Source organism: Drosophila hydei, unplaced genomic scaffold, assembly GCF_003285905.1.
Source record: "Drosophila hydei strain 15085-1641.00,03,60 unplaced genomic scaffold, DhydRS2 tig00008135-arrow-pilon, whole genome shotgun sequence".
Taxonomy (NCBI): domain Eukaryota; kingdom Metazoa; phylum Arthropoda; class Insecta; order Diptera; family Drosophilidae; genus Drosophila; species Drosophila hydei.
Genome location: NW_022045844.1, coordinates 2,320,060 through 2,340,787, shown reverse-complemented (window position 1 = coordinate 2,340,787; position 20,728 = coordinate 2,320,060). Strand labels below are relative to the sequence as shown.

At 38.8% G+C, this 20,728-nt stretch overlaps 4 protein-coding genes across 13 annotated transcripts; 2 read left to right on the top strand and 2 right to left on the bottom strand.

The window, feature by feature from the left end:
• The first annotated feature begins 807 nt into the window (after window positions 1–807).
• On the top strand, window positions 808–2,868 carry LOC111605166 (cytosol aminopeptidase). Its single transcript, XM_023323554.2, has 2 exons — window positions 808–2,466; window positions 2,530–2,868. The coding sequence occupies exons 1-2, from the start codon at window positions 958–960 to the stop codon at window positions 2,668–2,670; spliced, it is 1,650 nt and encodes a 549-aa protein (XP_023179322.1). The 5' UTR covers window positions 808–957; the 3' UTR covers window positions 2,671–2,868.
• A 79-nt stretch (window positions 2,869–2,947) lies between these two features.
• LOC111605168 (TBC1 domain family member 13) lies at window positions 2,948–4,656 on the bottom strand. The gene is made up of 5 exons (XM_023323556.2): window positions 4,508–4,656; window positions 4,368–4,441; window positions 3,845–4,311; window positions 3,169–3,692; window positions 2,948–3,108 (listed from the first exon to the last, which is right to left on the bottom strand). Exons 1-5 carry the CDS (start codon window positions 4,525–4,527, stop codon window positions 2,994–2,996), a joined length of 1,200 nt encoding a protein of 399 aa, XP_023179324.2. The 5' UTR covers window positions 4,528–4,656; the 3' UTR covers window positions 2,948–2,993.
• Window positions 4,657–5,030: 374 nt separating this feature from the next.
• LOC111605204 (PDZ and LIM domain protein 2) lies at window positions 5,031–18,637 on the top strand. 10 transcript variants are annotated; one of them, XM_023323611.2, is made up of 9 exons: window positions 5,031–5,219; window positions 7,714–7,862; window positions 7,924–8,227; window positions 14,754–14,954; window positions 15,020–15,099; window positions 15,628–15,699; window positions 17,497–17,656; window positions 18,260–18,298; window positions 18,365–18,637. In XM_023323611.2, exons 1-9 carry the CDS (start codon window positions 5,046–5,048, stop codon window positions 18,449–18,451), a joined length of 1,266 nt encoding a protein of 421 aa, XP_023179379.1. In that variant the 5' UTR covers window positions 5,031–5,045; the 3' UTR covers window positions 18,452–18,637. The 10 variants fall into 10 exon arrangements, with proteins under 10 accessions (XP_023179379.1, XP_023179381.1, XP_023179384.1 ...); XM_023323612.2 differs by lacking the exon at window positions 5,031–5,219 and adding an exon at window positions 6,619–6,960; XM_023323613.2 differs by lacking the exon at window positions 15,628–15,699.
• On the bottom strand, window positions 11,868–14,183 carry LOC111605202 (cell division control protein 6 homolog). The gene is made up of 2 exons (XM_023323610.2): window positions 12,573–14,183; window positions 11,868–12,515 (listed from the first exon to the last, which is right to left on the bottom strand). The coding sequence occupies exons 1-2, from the start codon at window positions 14,005–14,007 to the stop codon at window positions 12,097–12,099; spliced, it is 1,854 nt and encodes a 617-aa protein (XP_023179378.2). The 5' UTR covers window positions 14,008–14,183; the 3' UTR covers window positions 11,868–12,096.
• Window positions 18,638–20,728: the final 2,091 nt, after the last annotated feature.

Sequence of the window (20,728 nt, the reverse complement as noted above, 5' to 3'; positions counted from 1 at the left end):
GAATCCGAAATACAGATAAAACCATCACAGAATCTTTAATTCCTTAAAATCTTGTGCACTTCATTTAATGTTTTAGACTTCTATAAAATTAATTAATTAGAATCGTCTATAAAATTAATTAACTAGAATCCTATTGCTTTTTATTTATTGGATTTCCATTGGATATTCTATTAATACCATGGAGTTGCCTGCAACGATAACTTGATATATTAAATAAGAAATGTTTACCGTTGCCAAATAGTGGAAATAAGTTCAATTGATTGATGTTTGAACCTTAGATTGGGTCTTTAATAAACATTTATTATATGTTACTTTAAGCGCAGTTTGATCTAAGAACGTCTAGACCCATTGTTTCTAGAGCGATTTTCAATAGTATTTCTATTAGATAGTATTTCTATTAGAAAAATCACGTCTTTTGGTACGTTAGTATAGAAAAAATCCTCACGGAATCTTTAATTCCTTATAGAAATTGGGGATATAGATAAAACCATCACAGAATCTTTAATACCGTATAGGATTCAGTAATATAGCAAAAACCATCACAGAATCTTTAATTCCTTATATGACTTTAACCAAAATTGAATACGAATACGCTCTAAGCGTGACGTAAGATTGAAAGGCTTACGTGGCAGAGATGGGGTATATAAGAATAGTTTATGCTTGGCACAGAGCTTAGGGTATCTAGTAGTCGGACATATCTCGACTACTGCATTTTCATGTGCTTACATATTTGTGAAACAAAATTTCGATCTAGTAGCAGTTCAACTGAGTTTGTGTTATTTGATCGCGTTGTTAACTCATTTTACTCATTCCTATTTTCAATTCTTTGGCGACAGAACACGCAACAATTTCATCTATTCCGGAAAAATCTTTATATTTTGTGACTTCACAGTAGCAGTAGATTTTACAAAAAGTATTCAGAAGTTTTGTTTTTTTTTTCTGTAAAAATAAATCGAAATGTTTCGTGTAACGCAGCGGTTTGTCTCTCGAGTTATGCAGATTCGTCTGTCAAAACCAGTCATCAAGCGGAATTACTCGCAGATGATAAACCAGATGCTGCAAATTCAGCAGATGGAAATATGTGCGGACCCGCCCTCTAGAGGTCTTATTATCGGTGTGTATGCGGATGAGGAAGACAAGAATGATGCCGGCATCCTAACACAGGCCGGCTGGCGGTATAATGTGCAGAAGACACATGGACGATTGCTGGAGGTGCTACGCATGTCGGGGCCCATGCCAAAGCGCGGAGAAACGCGTGTGCTCTTCGCAATTGAACCAGAGCGTGTGCCTTACTACTCGGCGGTGGCTGTCATTGGCCTGGGGAAAGAGTGCTTGGGTTACAACCCCTATGAGGTGCTCGATGAGCAGAAGGAGGCTATCCGTCGTTCTGTGGCTGATGCTTGTCGGATCCTGGCTGAACTGGATACTGACAGAATTGAAGTCGAGAACTGTGGTCATGCCGAGTCTGCAGCCGAAGGAGCAGCACTGGGCATTTGGGTGTACCAGGAGCTGCGTGATCCAAAACGGCGTATGTCAATCCCTTCCATTGATCTGTACACCACCAAGGATGAGATTTGCGACATTGAAGGTTGGCGCATTGGACTGCAGAAAGCTGCTGCACAGAATCTAACTCGACAGCTTCAGGAAATGCCTTCCAATTTACTGACACCAACGGCATTCGCCCAAAATGTTGTCGAGGTTCTGTGTAAGTCGGGTGTTAATGTGGAAGTCAAGGTAGAGGGCTGGGCCGAGAGCCAGTCGATGCATGCCTTCCTGGCAGTTGGCAAAGCTTCTTGTGAACCACCCATCTTCCTCGAACTGAGCTACTACGGCACTTGTGCAGAGGAGCGTCCCATCGTACTTGTAGGACAGGGTGTGACCTTTGACGCAGGCGGCTTGTGCCTTAAGGAACGTCAGGAACTGTACCATATGCGTGGCGACATGACAGGAGCAGCTGTTGTAGTAGCCACCTGCCGTGCCGTAGCGGGTTTACGTTTGCCAGTCAACATTCGCGGTCTCATTCCACTTTGTGAAAATGTCATTGGTTGCAATTCATTCCGTCCCGGTGACATGGTCAAATCGATGAATGGCAAGACTATCGAAGTTCAATGTACCGACCATGAGGATGTCTTGGTCTTAGCTGACGCATTGCTCTATGGCCAGAACTTCTGTCCAAAGTGCATCATTGACATTGGCACTTGCTCGGGTTACATGCGCCAAGCCTTGGATGAGGCCGCTTGTGGTGTATTTACAAATTCTGAAATCTTATGGCAACAAATTAAGCATGCCAGCATGCATACTGGCGATCGCGTCTGGCGCTTACCCTTATGGAACTATTATAGTAAAACTGTACGCTCTGGTGGACGTAGTGATGTTCAGAATTATGGTATTGGTCGTGGTGGTCGCCCCTGCAAAGCCGCTGCCTTCCTCCGTGAATTTGTGCCTTGCGGACAATGGATGCATATCGTAAGTGAACTTAATATTCGTTAGCATGCATACATAGATTTATTCGATCTTTTATCCAACTAGGACGCAACAAATGTGATGGTAACGGACGGTATGGAATTCGAGTATTTGAGAAAAGGCATGGCTGGTCGCCCAACTCGCACATTAATAGAATTTATCGCACAGACTATTTGCAAAGATACTGCACCAAAGATGAGCAAGTAGGCACGCGTTACATTTTGAACCAAACACAATTGAAGTTTTCCAGTTTTTCAAGTGGAAGGTTTTTTACGACTAGACCTCGGGCTTAAGTTTTGAGTTTTAATTTGGGACACAGATATGTTTAAATTCAGTGGTTTAATTAGGTTTATAAAATTAAATGTTTTATCAAAAGCATGTGTATAAATACAGAATATTAGTATATAGGATGTGCGTCTTGATATATTTGTGAATTGCTTTACGTATTGCTCGTCGGAATATTGATCAATCTGGTCATAGCACAGAAAATGCAAGCTGTGGCATAAATTCGAATTCGAGTACGGCGACTGCTACGCCAGCGAAACGGCGTGCGTTAGAACAACATTAATATCAATGGGTGGATAGTTTTGCAGAAGCTTTACATTCGAGGCGAAGTCGTTCTCTAGGATGGCCTCTCTTTGAATTCTACGAATAGTGGAAAAGTGAAGATTATTAATTACATTTGAATTTGCTATTCTGACTTACAATATCATCGAGCAGCATATTTTAATGAGAAAATCGAAGCGATTCTCATCCGAGAATATAGAGTCCCATATACGTAACACATCAGGCAGTGGAAATTCTTGTGAGAGCAATAAATTGATCCATCGGAAGCTGTAGTACTGTGGATGCAACTCTTGGCTCTTGAGATGATCGTAGATGCTTACATCTTTTGCTTTTAACATATTCGATAGCCTAGACATCATGCACCTTATGCCACCTTCAGCATCATCCAGCGTTTTTATAAAAAAGTCTCGAATCTCACTCATCAACGCAGTAAAACAAAAGAAACAATCTGCCTCAGCATGTGCGCGATTCGAGAGATCAGGATCAGAGGCCATAACATATAATATAGGTCCAACTATCTCATTCATGCCTTGTACATAACCCTGTCCGGGATTCAGTTTGGCATAAATAAATAATATTCGTTGCACAACCTCCCAATGAGCTTCTTGACCTTCTTCCATAGCGGCGTAATTTTCCGCCGAGCGCTTTGTAATCAAGTTTATCTGGTTAAATAAAAATTCTGTTAGTCTTTTATCTTTTAATGTTCAATCAACTTACTTGCTGCTAAATTCCGCATGGAATGCATAATGGAATGCGTTTCTTGTGCTCTTAATCATATAATAAACAACAACGTCTTTATCCTATTCAGACTCACCTTGGTCACGCCCAGCCCTTTGCGTTCCACATTTGCCGAGCTTAAAACGGAGGGTACAACTCGTTCGTGTAACCTTCGGCCTTGCTCCCCTTTGCTGTGGACCACAATTTCGCATGGATACTCTGTAGGCTGCTGGAAAAACGATATGTCTGGGCATAATCGTCTCACATCTTTATCAATTTGTAGCAAAAATTCGTTATCGTTGAAAAACGTATTCCAAGCGCTTTCCGGTCCCTCGCTGAGCGGATGATCTTTTAGGCCAACGCCCCTTGATTCATCATCATCATCATCGCTGTCAGCTCCGCCATTACGCGTATGACCAGGTGGAAGCACAAGCTCCATAATGAACTGTTTATAGAGCGCACGTTTCTGCGTCAGCGTTGTCGACCAGTTGCTACGCCTGGGCCCTAGATACCCTAACAACATCTTCCAGCTCAGCGCTCGAAAACTGAGCACATCGGGGACACCTGTGGATATGTGTGTTAGTAATTGTAGTTCCAATATCTACCTACTTTGTAGTAACCATTAAACGTGTGCTGGCGCAGCTGTTTGATCTCAATGACATCTTGTGCAAAAATATCCTCGAATTCCTTTACGCTGTGTAAATTGAGCAAGACATTCATTTTATCAAGCCTCTTTAAATTAAGTATCACAGCTACAAACCGTGCTTTAAAAATTGCCATGCTGTTTGCAAGTCCTTATTCTCTCCATAAAGAGGTGAGTGACTTTTGTCAGTTTATCCAATTGCTTTGTTATTATTTGGAATAAATAATAGCAGGGATGTACAACTGCATGTGCAGTACGCTACTTAATGAATCAACAGTTTTCTCTGTGTGGCAACGCTGTTGAATGGTGGCATGAAGTTGGCTGCACGCAATTTTGAACTCACGTGAAGTTGCCTGCGCGCGAAATTTAAAATGTATAAACCTGCTGTTATTTTGAATAATTCTTTCATTAAATCAATTGCACTTGTTACTCTTCACCAGTTCAGCCGATTTGTATAATTAACATGTTGTTTTGCACTCATTATGCGAACGATAGTTTGTTCTGATTTTTTTGTTTGCTTGGGCCGTTTATATTACATATACGCGCTGGCGTGAGCAGACGTATGGCCGTATAATAGAAGAGCGAGAGCAATTCTAAATTGTTTATATGGTTTTTGTGGCACATTCCATTTGTTTACGCTAGTCGTTGGCCAGCAATGACGACCAACAGATCGTCATACGTTCGACCGGCTTTTTGGAAGGTGCCCAGTTACAACGGGTATGAGATAGTGTCTAAACCAACGACCACATTGCCAATTTCCACCTTGCGCCGTCGCAGCAGCAGCGGCCACAAGAAGCGTGTCCATTTCGCCGATGAGCTATATAATGGGGTAAGTGACGCCACCCGCCCCTAACACCCCTACTCTGTCTATGCTCTGCATTTGGCATATGGCATATGGCTTGTCAATCGTCGCTGCTTTGGCCCCAATACCCTCTCGGTCAGCGCATCAGAAATCAGTTCAATAGCATTTTGCACTTGGCGGCTCGTAAATAACTCGGCCAAATTTAATTAATTAGCCACTGATGCAGTTTTTCTTTAATAAAACAACATATAACTCTCGATATTCCCAAACTGCATGTCTATACATATATTTTAAAAATTTATGCATGAAGCGTAAAATTGACGCAAATGCTTTTAGTTGCGGTTGCCAAAATTCAAACAATTTTTGGAATTTAATGTTTATGCATTGACTGACAAGAATCGAACAATTTATGATGTTTGCTAATCACTGTTTTGAGTGGACAATTGCGAAATTGATTAGGCTTTTGTCTCTTGGTCTGCATATTCTATACAAATCAATCAAAGAATTTCAAGAAATTCAAGCTGTAAATAGTAAAAACATTTCAGAACTTGCAGCTAAAATGAAAGCAGACCAAATCAAATAAATAGGTTGCAAAAATAAATGCCAGTCCATATATACGCTATATGTATAATACGAAAAACGACGGGAAGCAAAAAAAAATTCCGTCTTTTCCGTTGTAAGAAGTAAAAACGGCGATGCCAAAAACAAAGGCAACGAAATTTTTGTTTGAATATCTTTTCAGCGTTATATCGCTGTATATATGTATATAAATGCCCTACCATTTCAACTTGGCCTGCTCAGAGTTATATATCGTAGATGGTTCTATTCTGGAAAGGGCCAAGATCTTCTGTGCATGTTGCGCATACGACGCGTTGAACGCTTCATTGACTAATGCCGCCAACATTTTGATTTGTTTATTTCGAATGAGCGACTGTTATTGTTGCTAGTGCCGCTATTTGAAGTAAATAAATTTAATTACAGCCTCTCATTTGCTTGGCTGCAAACTAGACGCTAAGAAACAAAATAATAAAAAATTTGAAAAAAAGCCAGCAAAACATATGCCCAATGTTCGTCATCATCTTTAAATGATAATCATGTTGTGTGCGCCTAGACGATGACATGTGGCATCGATTTTCAGGGTCAGTTTGCCTATGCAACCTGGATGAAAGAGTCGATTAGAGAACGTTGATTGCTTTAGCTGGAATACATGCTGCTCGAAACAAATATGAAATTTCTCAATAATATTTGAATTGCTGGCAATATCTGTGGGCGAACTGAAATGCTCTTGATTGTAGAGCATGATGAAAATTATTGGCATTTGGATTGAGTTCATGTTTCTCAGCTGCTGACTACATGATTGTAGCGCAATGTATTCGTAGTATACCACGATCATTCGTTGCCATCGCTGCAAAAAGGAATACAAATTGTATTTTAAAATTAGTACTTGAGCAGCATTGCGATCGAATAATACGCTAAGAAATCGCGCTGCACGCGCTACCTCCGCCTCGGGCTGAGCACTTTGAGCCAATACAAACAATAAAAAATTCGCGCATCAAGTGTGAAGAACGCGATTTGTCTCTAACTATGCTCAATTGAGCTGCTACTGTGGAAACGTAGTTTTTTTCAATTTCAATTAATATCGGAGTCTAACATGAGTCCCAAGCTTCATGAGTTTGCTGTGCAGCTCCAGCGCGATGGCCAGGCAACGCCCTGGGGCATACGTTTGGTTGGTGGCAACGATTTGGATACGCCGTTAATCATCACCAGGGTAATGTGAAGAGTGTGGAATAGACGTTATGTAACTAGAGCAGCAGCAGCTGAAGAACTGAAGAGCTGGCAATGATTCTCCTCTGGCTTCTCGTCTTCTCTGTTCGCTTCTCGCCTGTCGCTTTGTGGTTGAATGTCGCCTCAACGGCCCATTCATCACAATTGTTGCACACAGCGGCGCGGCAGAGAACTGTCCATTATCGTTGCCAAACTGTTTTGGCCTTTGGGTTCTGCACTACTTAGTGACAAAACAAACCACAACAACAAATCAAAACAGTAAAGGTACCGAGAGATGGCACTGAACGACTGTCAAATACTCTGCAGCAACACACAAAGAAATCTCTCTCCTAGATGCCAACTCGTAATTTCTCAGAACTCTTCGCCTGAGCAAATGTTAAAATAAATTCACAAAGAAGCTTATTCAGCTTGCTACTCTACCTAGTACGCCCTTTAACCCTTTTTGCAATTGTAGGGTATTAATAGGAAAACTGGCACGCACTCACACTTGAGCGCTAGGAGAATGTTGCAATGGCAACGCTGCCAACGATTTGCATATTGTGAGACGCCAGTAAAACTAATTGAGGCACAGCAAATAGAAGACGACGCATGTAAACAATGCAATGAATGGGAAGGGATGCGGGGAATAGAAAAGGCCCCTGTCATAAAAATGATGCATGTGCATCTATGTCAAGGGCGTCGTAGGTCTGTTCAAATGCCTTAACAAGCATCTCATGCGTTTAATCTTCGCCCACAGGTGCAAGTGGGTAGCCCATCGTATGGGGAGCTGCTGCGTGGCGATATTATAGCCAAGATTGGCGAGTATGATGCACGCGACTTGAGTCACGCCGATGCCCAGCAGCTGTTTCGCGGAGCTGGCAACGAGATACGTTTAGTGGTGCACAGGTGAGTTGATGACATTTCTCTGAATATTCAGACCTATTTAATTGATTGGCAACTATTGCAGGGACAACACTATTGCCTATACGCAGGGCGTCAATCAAGAAGCTGGTTCTGGTAGCAGTTCAAAGTTACCGGCAGCCAGTCCGGAATTATCGCAGCATCCGCATCGCGGTCCATCGCCCTTCCTACCCGGACCCAGTCACTTCGAGCGTGCGCTGCAGCTGCCCGTAGATACCTTGCCACAAACGGTATTTCCGCAGCTAAATGCCTCGGGTGGCTATGTGACACCCGCAAGTGTGTTTGCTCCAAAGGCAACACGTGATCATCAACAGGATGTCGCCGAGGAGCAAGCGCTCATTGTTAATCAGGTGAGTGGCGCAGCGCAGAGGGCAGGCTACAATTAACACTTCCGCTTCCACATATAAAGTTCTATATAAAATTGTTTGCTTTTACTAAATTGTTTATTTTTCAAAATATCAATACTATTTCCGCTTTACTCACTTGTTTACTTCTTAAAAATAGCGATGCCTTTACCTCTTTCATATTTGGGAAATGCTTGATTTATTTGTTGCACAGAAGTATGCTGTGAAAAATATCAATACTATTTCCTTTACAATTTACATGAATATCTGCCATATTCGGCAGCCATTTATATTATTTTGCGCTTAAAAGTATGCTATGAAAAAAGCTTGGCACTTGAAATATGACGCCTTGAAGTAGGCAATGGTTTTTGTTATGAAATAGATATGAATTTTGTAAAAATCCGCCTGCCATCTGCTGACATCAGAGGATAGACATTTTGTGGTCAAGGTTTGACTGTTTACACAGTCTAAATATAGCCAAAATAGATATATATACATTCAAGTATTAGCTGCGAAAATGTGTACGCTAAACAGGAAAGTCTTGTGACGCAGTCTGCAGGTGGAAAAATTGGCAACAAAATAAACAAAACAAAAAACGAACGAACGCCCTTTTTTATGAGAAAAATGAAAATAACAACGGCGCAAATAAGCCAAAACATTAATTCGAACATTTTCACTCAGCTGCAGGCAGGTGAGCAGCGTAATTATACTTAAATATATATCTGTGTATATATAGTACTTATGTATATGAATCAAAGATGTGCCAAGTATATCAGACTATGTGGGAATGTGCATTGCCTGCTGTCGGATGCTACCTTGTGATATTCTTCAGGCAATGCCAATGAAAGTGTTTCGCCCAGCCCACCTCACCGGCGAGTGTTGCCACCTGCCAAGGTTGCCATATTGTTTGTCAATGTAACATAAATTTAAATCAAGGTGCACGTCTTTTTTTTATGATTTCTCGTCAAAAATATTTTTGTAAAATAAATTCTGTAGTGAAATTAAAAATAGAAGGTTTTCAGATAAATATATTTTCTTAAAAAAACTTGTCATATATATATATAAATAGCTGCCAAGATCAGTTTGTTACTCTTCTTCTAAAAAACTTTTTGATCAACCCACTCAGACTGTTTTTTTGTAAAAATACCTAATGTTAAGCAAACAACCTTGGGCTTTGGAAGAAGAAAAAACAAACATAATTTCATGTAAATTATGAGCTCCTTGAAATTTGAAAGTTCTTTGACGCCGCCTCAAGCCTAATGAAGGTTAATTACACCTGCCCCATGAGCAGTCCAGTGCCAATAGATTCTCTGACATCAATTAGTTGCAGTAGAAAATGTCAATGATAAATCTATAAATATCGAAAGTCTATAGAACATTTCAAATAAACTGAAACACATCAATATTGTGCCATTTAGCAACATTTTTGTGGAATTATTTAAATTTTACGATGAAAACAATAACCTCGTTTCGAAAAAAGAAATTGCTCCAAAAATCGTCAATTAAATTATATAGATGATATATAATTTTGTTTTGTGAATAGGCAGGACAAACAAACTGACAGCACATATGTATGTATATACTATATATATACATAAATGTGTCGTTATAGGGAGATGTCGGGGAGGGGTTTTTTCTTTCGGCGCGTGGGCGATTTTGAAAAAGCTCATCCAAGTCCAAGTTTATATGTAAGTTGTTGTTGTATTTAGATATTACGCTCGGTGAATAATCTATTTGCACAGAAACATTTAGCGTAAGAATATGTATCTTTAACAAATTGAGAGAGAGTGTGTGAGTGAGTGAGTGAGTGAGAGGATGTGGCAATCTGTGTTGGTGGTGCGGTGGTATGCGTGGGTTTGAACGGCCTCTGACCGTCAGCACTCGCACTCTGGTTGTTTTATATGACCAAACACACATAAACACACACACACACACCGACACACAGACAGCTACAACTCATATATAGAGACTCTATATAGATGGATTGGAATTCCGCGCAGTCGAAATAGCAATAATTCGCCAGCATTTGAAAATTTTCAAATCAGTTGCGTTCGGAATATTGAAAAATAAACAACTAGATACAAGATCCATCCTAGGCCTAGTGAAGCGATCTCCGCAAAAGTGGTGAAGAAGAATAAGAAGTAGAAGAAGAGGAAGCAGCGTTAATTTAAACGTGCCACAAAAGCAAGTTTTACCAATTCAACAAAGAAAAAAAGAAAATAAAAAAAAATAAATAAATAAACAATAATTTCCATAGAAAACTTAATTGTGTTATTTAGCAATTGCTTTTTAACGTTACGTAAGAGTTTTTCAGTAATTTTTCACGTTTTTATTCTATTCTAAATTTTTGCTCATATAAAACAAAGGAGTTTAAGTTCAAATACCCAAAAACCACAAAAAACACACACAAATTAAAATGGAGTACGTTCAGTTCAAAAATGGATCACCCGTCTACTACAAGGAGCAGCCAGACCTCAATGAATGCATTCAATATCAAGTAAGCAATACGAATACTCGAATAGAAAAGTGAGAGATAGCAGAAATTTTTTTAATTATTGAAAAGTGTGTTAACCTTAACGAGCTGCAATTGAAAGATAACAAATATTTTTTTTAGAATTTTCAGAATTTGAAAAAATTTTCTAAAAAATTAAGAAAAGCCAAAACAAGTTTTATGATTGTCCAAAAAAAATAATTAAAAATAATGCTGAAAATAATTTTTGATCATTTTCAAAAACATTTCTAAGCTTTAATTGAAAGAGAAATTATATTACTTAATTATTACCAAAAATCTACATTTAAGTTCAGTGCTCGCAACATTTGCTCACATGAAAGACGTCACCTTTACTGTCAGAAAACAAAAATTGTATAATGGAATTCAAGTTCAAATACAAATGTCAACGAAAGCAACAGTTGGAAAACGTTTTTCAATTATTTCTAAAGTTTTCCAACAAATGTGCTCATACTAATATATATATATATATATATATATATATATATATATATATATATATATATATAAATATATATCTATACGATCTGCGCTCTCGCGCTCTTTGATCTGCTTCTTCTATGTATACACCCACCATTTAGCTTATTATTTAAGCATATTTGTGCGTTGAAAGCAACAAAAGCAAATTTAACATTTTTGCTGAAACATATTTTTCATAGCTCTTTCTCGAATGTAATTCAAACCAACTGGGTAGATATTTTTAGATGAACAAAAAAAAATGAATAGAAAAACGAGCGAGAATAATAAACAAAATTATTCGAAATGAAATTAATCTAAAAATGACTATATAGCAAACAGCATGGGCGATAATTAGTTTAATGCCCAAAACAAAAGAAAATTAGACTTGATTTTTGGCATTGGCTCAAATAATGTCAAATAAATGCGCAGCGAAAGTGAACAATTGTTGCTAAACATTGTTTGATAGCATAAAATAGATATATATACAAATATGCATGTAAATATATATTGCGAAACTAATTTATTTTTAAAATTTAACACTATTTTCTTAAAAGCTATTTGCAATCGATGTGTGAGCGTTTGTCAAAATTTTGTATGGATTTTATATAAAAAAGTTTTGACTTAAATTTGTACAAATCATAATTTCAATTAAAAATATTCGAAAGTGACCCTCAGATGTATATTTCGAAATATATTTCGTGCTTGCGCTAGCAACAAATTTTAAATTTAGCATGAAAAAAAAATCTAATTTATTTTTATATATGCCTCAAAAATTGTTCGATTCGTTCTTATGGCCAAGGTGAATGAATAAATTGTGAGAAATGCGCAATTAAACGAAAACGGAAGCGAAACGGGCTAAAAGCTAATTTCTGTAAAGGTAATCTATTATGATGAAGATCATGATCCGTCACTTGCCCAGGCAGGCGGTGTCGCTTAAGATGGAAGCAATCAACTGCTTGTCACTCAGTGCTGCATGCACCTCCTCCTCATCCCACTGCAGCACGACTTTGCTGAGACGTGGTTCCTTCTTGCGCATAATACGCAGAATGCCTCTTGTCTCCACCAGATCCACAGTGCCCGCAAACTCTGCCTGATCGAGTGCGAGTATATTCCGCTTGGCACACACTCTTCTATACACCTCATGCAGGCGTCCCATGCTGATGTCTTTGTTGCGCTCATTGCGCAGCATTAGCACGAGAGAGCAGAGCATTAGCTTTTGTTGCAGTGGAAACGCTGCTTCGATATCCTCCTCTAGATTCTGTGACGCCCCATAAACCTTGTTAAGCACCGCAGCCACTTGGCTAACCTGTACGGGCTTGAGGGTGTCTGTAAACAGAATATATGATTTTAGCTGTTGCATAGATTTCTCTTAGTATTATTTACCTTCAGCCTCTGTGCTGTGACCCTCCAGCTCCAGCGCCTTCATGTTGAACTCCTTGTCGCCTGCACGCTTCTGTTGCTCGGCAATTTCTACAACACGTCGACCAATGTCTAGGGCGCGTCTCACATCACCGCTAATAGCGCTCACCTTGGCCGCGAGCAGCTGTAGCGTAACAGGTGGAAAGACATCCAAGACTTGCGCTTCAGCTAGACGGGATTTAAATATTTCTACAATCTGTGGTTTGGTATAGGGTGGAAAGTGCATCAGTCTTGGTTTGAGTTCGCAGCGAGCATTCAATCGCATCAGCGCGCGATCTGTGAGATCCAAGCTGTTGGCAATGCCAACGAGCAAGATACGAGCGCCTGGCAAAGCGGGCCACTCGAAGATCGTATACAAAACCTCCTGCCGTGATGTGCACAGCTGATCGATCTCATCCAGCACCAACAGCAGCATACGTTTAGCTGTTCGCAGATGACGTTGGATAGCCGCCAGATGGTCTCGCTCTGTGCGCCCCGCTGGCTTCAGCTGCAGCTCAGTGCACAGCTTCTTATAGACAGCGCCCACGCTAGCAATACTCGTACAGTTGATGTAGACACGTTGCAATCGCTGGGAAAATTCTGGCGCTCTCAAAAGTAGCGAGAGACAGGCTGTCTTGCCTGTGCCTGGTTGTCCGGACACATACAGACTGCCCGACGTGTTCGACTCCAAGTGCGTGGTGAAGAATTCGCGCAACTCCTGCAGCTGTGGCTCCCTTCCAGGCAGATGCAGCGTCTCGGCGCTGTTTAGAACCCGACGTGCATTTTGATATTTGTTGCGTGGCGGTGAGGGCTTTGCCTTCTCTGTCCCTTTGGTCTCCGTTTCAGTCTTACGTGGTTCTTCCCCCTCCACCTCTTCTACCCGTTCATCTATGCTCAGTCTATCCAGCAGTCGCGATGGACTGATCAAGTGCTGTGGCAGCGGATGCATCTTGCGCTGCTTAGGCGGTGACACATGTGCTACGTCATCCTTCTCTTCCTCCTCGCTGCTGCTACTGTGGTTGCCATCAGTCAGTCTTTTAGCATGTATATTAGACTCAATGCGTTTTGATCTGCTGGTCAAAGCTGCAACCGAAGTTTTTGTCGTTGTTTTCTTGCTGCTGCGTGGCGTCTTTAGATGCTCTTCTTTGATTTTTGCCGCAGTGGCCGTTTTTCGTTTGCCCGCTTTGTCCATTTGATTTAACAGATTGCTGTTTTCGTTATTTTCTGAAATTACACTAATGATATCATCCTGATCCTCGTCGTCGCTGTCTTCGATTCGTTTAGTCTGCCTCAAGCGCCAAATTTCTGAGCGTCGTGGCGTTACGGGCAGCGACAACTGAGGCAGCGCTACCGTCGCAGCTGATGCGGCTGCAGACTTGCTTATGCTGCTCAAACGCGTGGAGCGGCGTACGGCAGCCATTTATTAAGCTTTGTTAAGTTAGGTGATAAAATTGTTCACTTATTATGCAATTAGTCTTAATTCAAATTTAAGCTTGGTTTAAGTTTTCAGTAACGTGGGACAAAGCAAAAGTAAGCAAAAGGCGCGAAACGCACCTCAGCTGCGCCCCACGATCAGCTGCCTATGCCGCAGTCTGGCAGCGCTGTAAAGCACTTAACAACACTTTACAGCACTGCACGAAGCGTTGCATTCGATAATTGGCGCACAAATTTGAATTTTGTCGCCATGAATATTAAATTACTTACGCGCTTGTGCGACTGCGTGTGACCGTTGATTTTCAAAAATAAAACAGCCAGCAGAAAAATGAAAATGTTGCTGGACGAAGGCGAAAAGGCTTACGTAAGCACCTATAAATATTAGTCTCGCCTCGCAACGCTAAGATATTTTTAAAATATATGTGTATAGACAGACGCGATCACACTCTCATACATAAAATGGAATTTTGGTAAATAAAGTTTATACAGAAATCTCACACACACATGCTAAATACACTGAAATTGTTTAGCTGTCTGTGAAATAAAGCAAAACGAAATTGTTTTCGATACATTTGGAAGCTGCCACAACGGACTTTGCACATAGTATTTTGTTATTTATTTAGATTGCACTAGTTTGTAAGCCATTGGCAAATGTTTGCACACTGTTTGGAATAAACAAAGCAATAAATTTAACCACAAATCCCCTATTCTTTTTTATGTACGTTCCTATAGCCATACCGAACAACTCCACTGGTGCTGCCCGGTGCCAAAGTGAAAAAGGATGCGCCCACAACAGACTCATATCTGAGACACTATCCAAATCCAGCTGTGCGCGCCCATCCCGGACACGACTACCATGACAGTATCATGAAGCAACGCGTTGCCGATACCATGTTGCACAAGGTTGTTGGTCAGGATGCCGACTCTGGCAGAGTAAGCAAAGAAAATCGAGCGTTTAGCTAAAAAAATTCGGATTTTTATTAATCATTTTCTTTTAGGTTTTCCACAAGCAATTCAACTCGCCAATTGGTCTTTACTCAAACAACAACATTGAGGACACCATCAGAACAACAGTTCCGTAAGTTTACCACCCACTTGGATACCTCTTTAAAGCTACTCAACTGACAATATCAAATGCTTACAAAAGACAAATACACTAACCAACAAATTTTTTGAAATTCTGTTAACAACCAACAAATTGAGATATTTTTTTGAAAACAAATTTGAATAAAATACTTTGATTTGCGTAGTTTTTTGTCAACAATTTGTATGCAGCTCTAAAGATGCGCCTAGTAAGCTTTCAACTAATATACATATATAGAGCTATTATTTTAATTAGTCGAAAGTCCGTGCCGATTGATTCCTAGTTAAGACCTAATCCATTAATTATACAAGCCAAAAAACCAAAAAAAATATAAACGAAATATAAATTTACTAAAACCACAATGAGACACACACACATAAAAGACCCATGCGACCAGGGAGTCTATAGATGTTGTATGTCTACTACTTGCTCAATGTTTCTATATATACACACATACATATATGCTCTATATATACACCACATACATATATCTATAAATATATTCTATGTATATTGTTGTAGCTTTGCCACAAGCGATAGCAATCGCTTGAAGGAAAGTCCTTTGCATCGTCCTTTGCCAACAAAACTTGACGGGTAAAAGTAAACATATTTTGAGCACAGCCTGATATATATAATCACCTATATATACCTATATATATACATTTTTTTAATGGATTGATTGATTGATTTGCATTACTTGAAGATCGTAAACAAAAAGAGGCCAAGCATTCGGTCTTCTAGAAACTTGATTCTTAGGCTTAATTGGAAACTTGAATGTTTGCTACGTACACAAATTTTACAAATGTTCCAAAATGTTTCCACATGTACACCGTATTGCTGTACTACTGTATCATATATATTCGCAAATTATACTGCCTGCCAATGAAAAATTAACCGATTCGTTGTACACCCAGACACAACAATCTGCAACACGTGTATAGTCCTAATCCCATATCACATATACATACATACGTACATATATGTCCTATATATACACACAACTAGATCCAAGGACATGAGTGCATGTGCTGTCTATATGTTACTCGTATGAGTCTGAGTGTTCGATTCCTCTTCCTAACGCAATTAAAAACTCAAATCTGGAGACAACAATTTCAACATGCTCCCAAAAAAAAACCGAAAACCTCTCGAAGTCAGAGTTTAAAGTTCCTCAACCCTTTTCCTTGTTGATCTTTGACCGAATATCTTTTAGAGTGGCATTTGAGGCGCAATTATGAAAGGTAAAAGGCAATTAGGAGAGATGCTGTAAATATGATAGACATAATTATTTTTAATAAGAATTGATCAAATGTTCTAATTGGATAAGTTGCCTAACAAAACCAATCTGTTTATATAAATAATTATATTTTATACCTACAAAACACAATACTCTAGTCAATATATATAACCAAACTTAGAACTTAGCTGCACGATTAATGTTAGAATTTTCATCGATCTATCTTTCCTGGAACAAAAACGTAAAATACTGGAGCAACAAAAGCAAAAAGATCAACTTGCTGAGCAACAACGTCAACAGCGGCAACAGCAACTGCAGCAGCTCTATCAACAAAAATAATTATGAACAATATAAATTGTTTTTTGATATTAATGACAAAATTAGCAACAATTTTTACTAGAGCAATGACATACCCCAAGCCCCAAGCCTCAAGTCCAAGAACCGTCCCCAACCCCAAACCGAACAAAACACAAAAAACCCCCAAACAAAAGTTCCTAAAAAAGACGTTTGCTGAATTTATCCAACTAAAAGTGTCAAAGACAACACACAACGAGTTCCTAAGTGCCCACTAAGTATTAACAGTAGTACCTGACTAACACGAATCCTACAATTAATATTTACTATATACTATCCTCTTCCTAATTTTTTTTTATTAATTTTCAACTTTTTGTTATGCAGTTCTGTTAAACAATTTACTTTTAATAATTAGTTGTAAGAGATTTGTTGAATTTTTCTTTAATTATTAATTAAAGTTATTTGAGAAAGTGTCGAGTTTTAAGACAACGCCTATTTGATTAGAAAATAACTAAAAAAGAATTAAAAATCACAAAAAAACAAAAATAATTCTAACGTATTTTGTGCACATCCTGTTTTCTCTTTCTATTCTCTCACTACTCTGTCTCACGCTACTCAACCGATGTACAAAAACAAAAACCTCTAAACAAATTCATACATATATATACACATGTATATATATATATGAACTTAACAAAAATAAATGACAACGTTAAAATATTCTAAAAATTGCATAACCTTAAATATTTTGACATATAATATTTACCACAAAATGGCGCTTTCAACGATCTCAATAAACAAACCAAACAAAAATCGATCAAAATGAAAACTCGATAAATCGATAAATCGAATCGCCGTAACAGTTATAAGAAAACTGTTGTTTACGATCCAAGGAATAGCGACACCTACAGAGCCATTCAAGAGGAGGGCGGCTACAGCAGCTATGGCCAATCCTCGCCACAGGAAGTAACCATACCTGTGCAGACAAAGGTCTATCAGCCGAATAGATTGGTTCCGGGAAAGGTAAGATCGCGCCAATCAAATCGAAATTGTGCTCAGCTCAAAGAACTTATATATCTGTGTATTAGACGAGATATATATGAATACTACTCGATTGTCCAGTTCATTGAATATCTGTCTATCTCTATTTTCTATTATCTCTTAATGTATCTCGCCGTCTCACGTACAGTCAAATCAAAATTTCGTTTTTAGTGCAGTCACAGCATTTTTTCTTTCTGTTGTCCTCTATGTGTGTCCTCTGTCCAACGCTATACTCGTATGCCTAGCAGAATGTTAAGCGGCGCTCGTGTGTTTAATGTACTGTTAGGCAATGCAATGTTAACTAACGGAAGCCAAATACTAACATTATTCTATTTTGATTTTGGATAACTTGTCATGGAATCTGCAAGTCTTAAGTCAGCATCATCATTAATCACATCTCTGTGTATATTCTTCCGAGTCACTATTAGCTTCTTATTTTTGGCATAACATAACGGACAAACTAACAGAAAGCACGACCATAACATTTAAAGATAAAATGCATTTAACTATTTATTTATCTATATTGAGTAAGCAAATGTTATATTCTTCTGTTGTTTTCTACATGCTTTACAAATGCCTTTACAGAAACCAGTATCAGCGCCAGTATCCCGGCCGCCGTACAATGTAAGTAACAGAATCGACAGTTAACAGCTTATGTTAAATGCTTAACATATGTTTTCTCCTTAACAGGTGGTAAACACACACGATGAAAACATACGCCAGAGTGGCTCGTTTAATCGTCTGATGTACAGCGTTATTGGTGCCACTGACTACTAGAGCAACAGCAATAGCAACAACAACAGCAGCAGCAACAGTCGACAACAACAACAACAACAGCAACAGGCGACAACAACATTAACAACAAACATACAAACAACAGTTGTTAGTTAAGCGTTACTTAACCAATTTAGCGGATTTTTATGAAATTCTGTTTAACTTATTTAAAAATAATTTATAAAAAAACCAAAGAAAAAAACAACGACAAAAGAAGAAACTAACAAAAGGAATATCCCTAATATATATTACGAATCGGTACAGAAATTCAAAGGAGCTGATCTAAATATTATTATAAATTTAAACAACAACAAAATTAACTCACTCTTAGCTGAGCTTAATTGTTCTCAAACATTTTTGTCAGCCTCCCAGATGCGCAATAGTCAATAAAAAAGAGAAAAGAAATTTAATTTTAGTTAAAGATTTTTATTAAATATATTATTTATGTTCATTTAAAGTTGACTTCGTTCGAAATCAACAGCGAGTGGTTCTAGTCTTTACAAATGTAAATGAAAACGAATAAAGGAAAACAAGTAAGAGTGCTCTGGTCGGGTGTGCCCGACTAGCAGATACCCTGAATTCCGTGCAGAGCTGCTGTTTTTAATCTGTCTAGATTTCTTCTATATATATTGGGTATAAATGGTAAACATAAGTCACTTAAGTATGTTATAGTATAGTATTATAGAGATATATACATATATATATATATATAAATTTGCAGCCTCTAGCTGAAGGCAATCGGATCAGTTCGATCTGGCTCTATCGCTTCGGCACATAATCTTATTCATGAATATATTCATAATATGAATTCAGTTACGCCTCCTTAAGCCTTATACATACATTCTACCCTCTCCATTTCCATATAGTATATGCATACAGATTTTACTTGGAAGTGAGAAAACCCATTTATAATTGCATTTAATTAGAGCTAAGTGACTTTCAATTCGTGAGTTGATTTCCCTGGTTTTCTGTGCCGTAATCAGATACTCCCAAAACTTTGCATAACATGACTCGGCAGATCTGCTGAGATATTTAAATAAATATATTTACCACATTTGAAACCCATCAATCACGCAGGCAATTAAACACATTTTTATTGAAATTATGTGTATGCAAACACACGGACATCACATAAATTTCGACTATAGCAATTGTCTGCTATACATAATGTACTTTCACTTCACGGCTTCAGTAGTCCATGGTTTGGACAAGCCACGTACAGCTCGCCCCCATTAAACGGTCAACGGCTGACGAAAATCGCACAAGCTCCATTAAAAAACAGACTTCGAATAGACTTCAACGACCTTGGCGAACAAAATCCTTCAAGTGTGCCATCAAACGAAACTGAATCGAAATCAAAATCAAAAACCCTAGAGCGTAACGCAGTTATTTCTCTGCAATGGATCGTAGCAAGAGTTGCTCTTAAGTAATCGCATCGGAGACGCTTACAAATAAACGTATTTTACTGGGTGGGTGGCCATTGGCTGGGTGGGGCAGGTGGTGGCATTATTGAGATTTAATGACTGCGTACACAGCTATGTACGTGCGATCGCATGGCAACAACTTTGTGGTGCTTGCATCTGGTGTAAAGGTCTTCAAATGCAAAAGATTTGGCAATCACATCAAAAGATCGCTGGCATAGTTGAAGCTATTCAACCGCAACGTGGTCGCAACAGATACAGATACAGATACACAGATACAGATACAGCTACACATACGCACGCAGCTTAACGTATTCGATATCGAGTTTGCTGTGACTTAACAATTTGGGTCAAACTCTATGAACAATAGTCTTTTGCACTTGTCGGATTAAATTCCATAAATTTTGACTGGGGCGGAGCCCTAAACGCATTGAACTCAAGCAATTGACCTGCGAAATAGCTTAAGAAGATAATCTAACGACAATTGCACTCAAAGAGGCTTGTAAATGTTAGCTAACAGCGAGGTACAGCTGCTAATTGCGAGTCATATTGTTAGTTAACAGCAAGTGCTAAATAACAGCTGTAATTAACCAGTTGCTAACTGTTAGCCACATGTTAGTTAACAGTCGACATACTCAAAGCCTTTTTAAGTGACCCTAAACTATTATCATAAACGAAGCCAATGTAAACAAGCTGCTAGATATAAATCTGCTAACAGTACATTAAATGTTAGTTAACAGCATGCTGTACACAACTACTGTACTCATGTTAGTAAGGCTGTTAGTTGTTTAGGAATCAAATGTAAGCTCAATCAAAAATGTTCTGTAAAACAACTTAATGTTAGCTAACAGCACAGCAA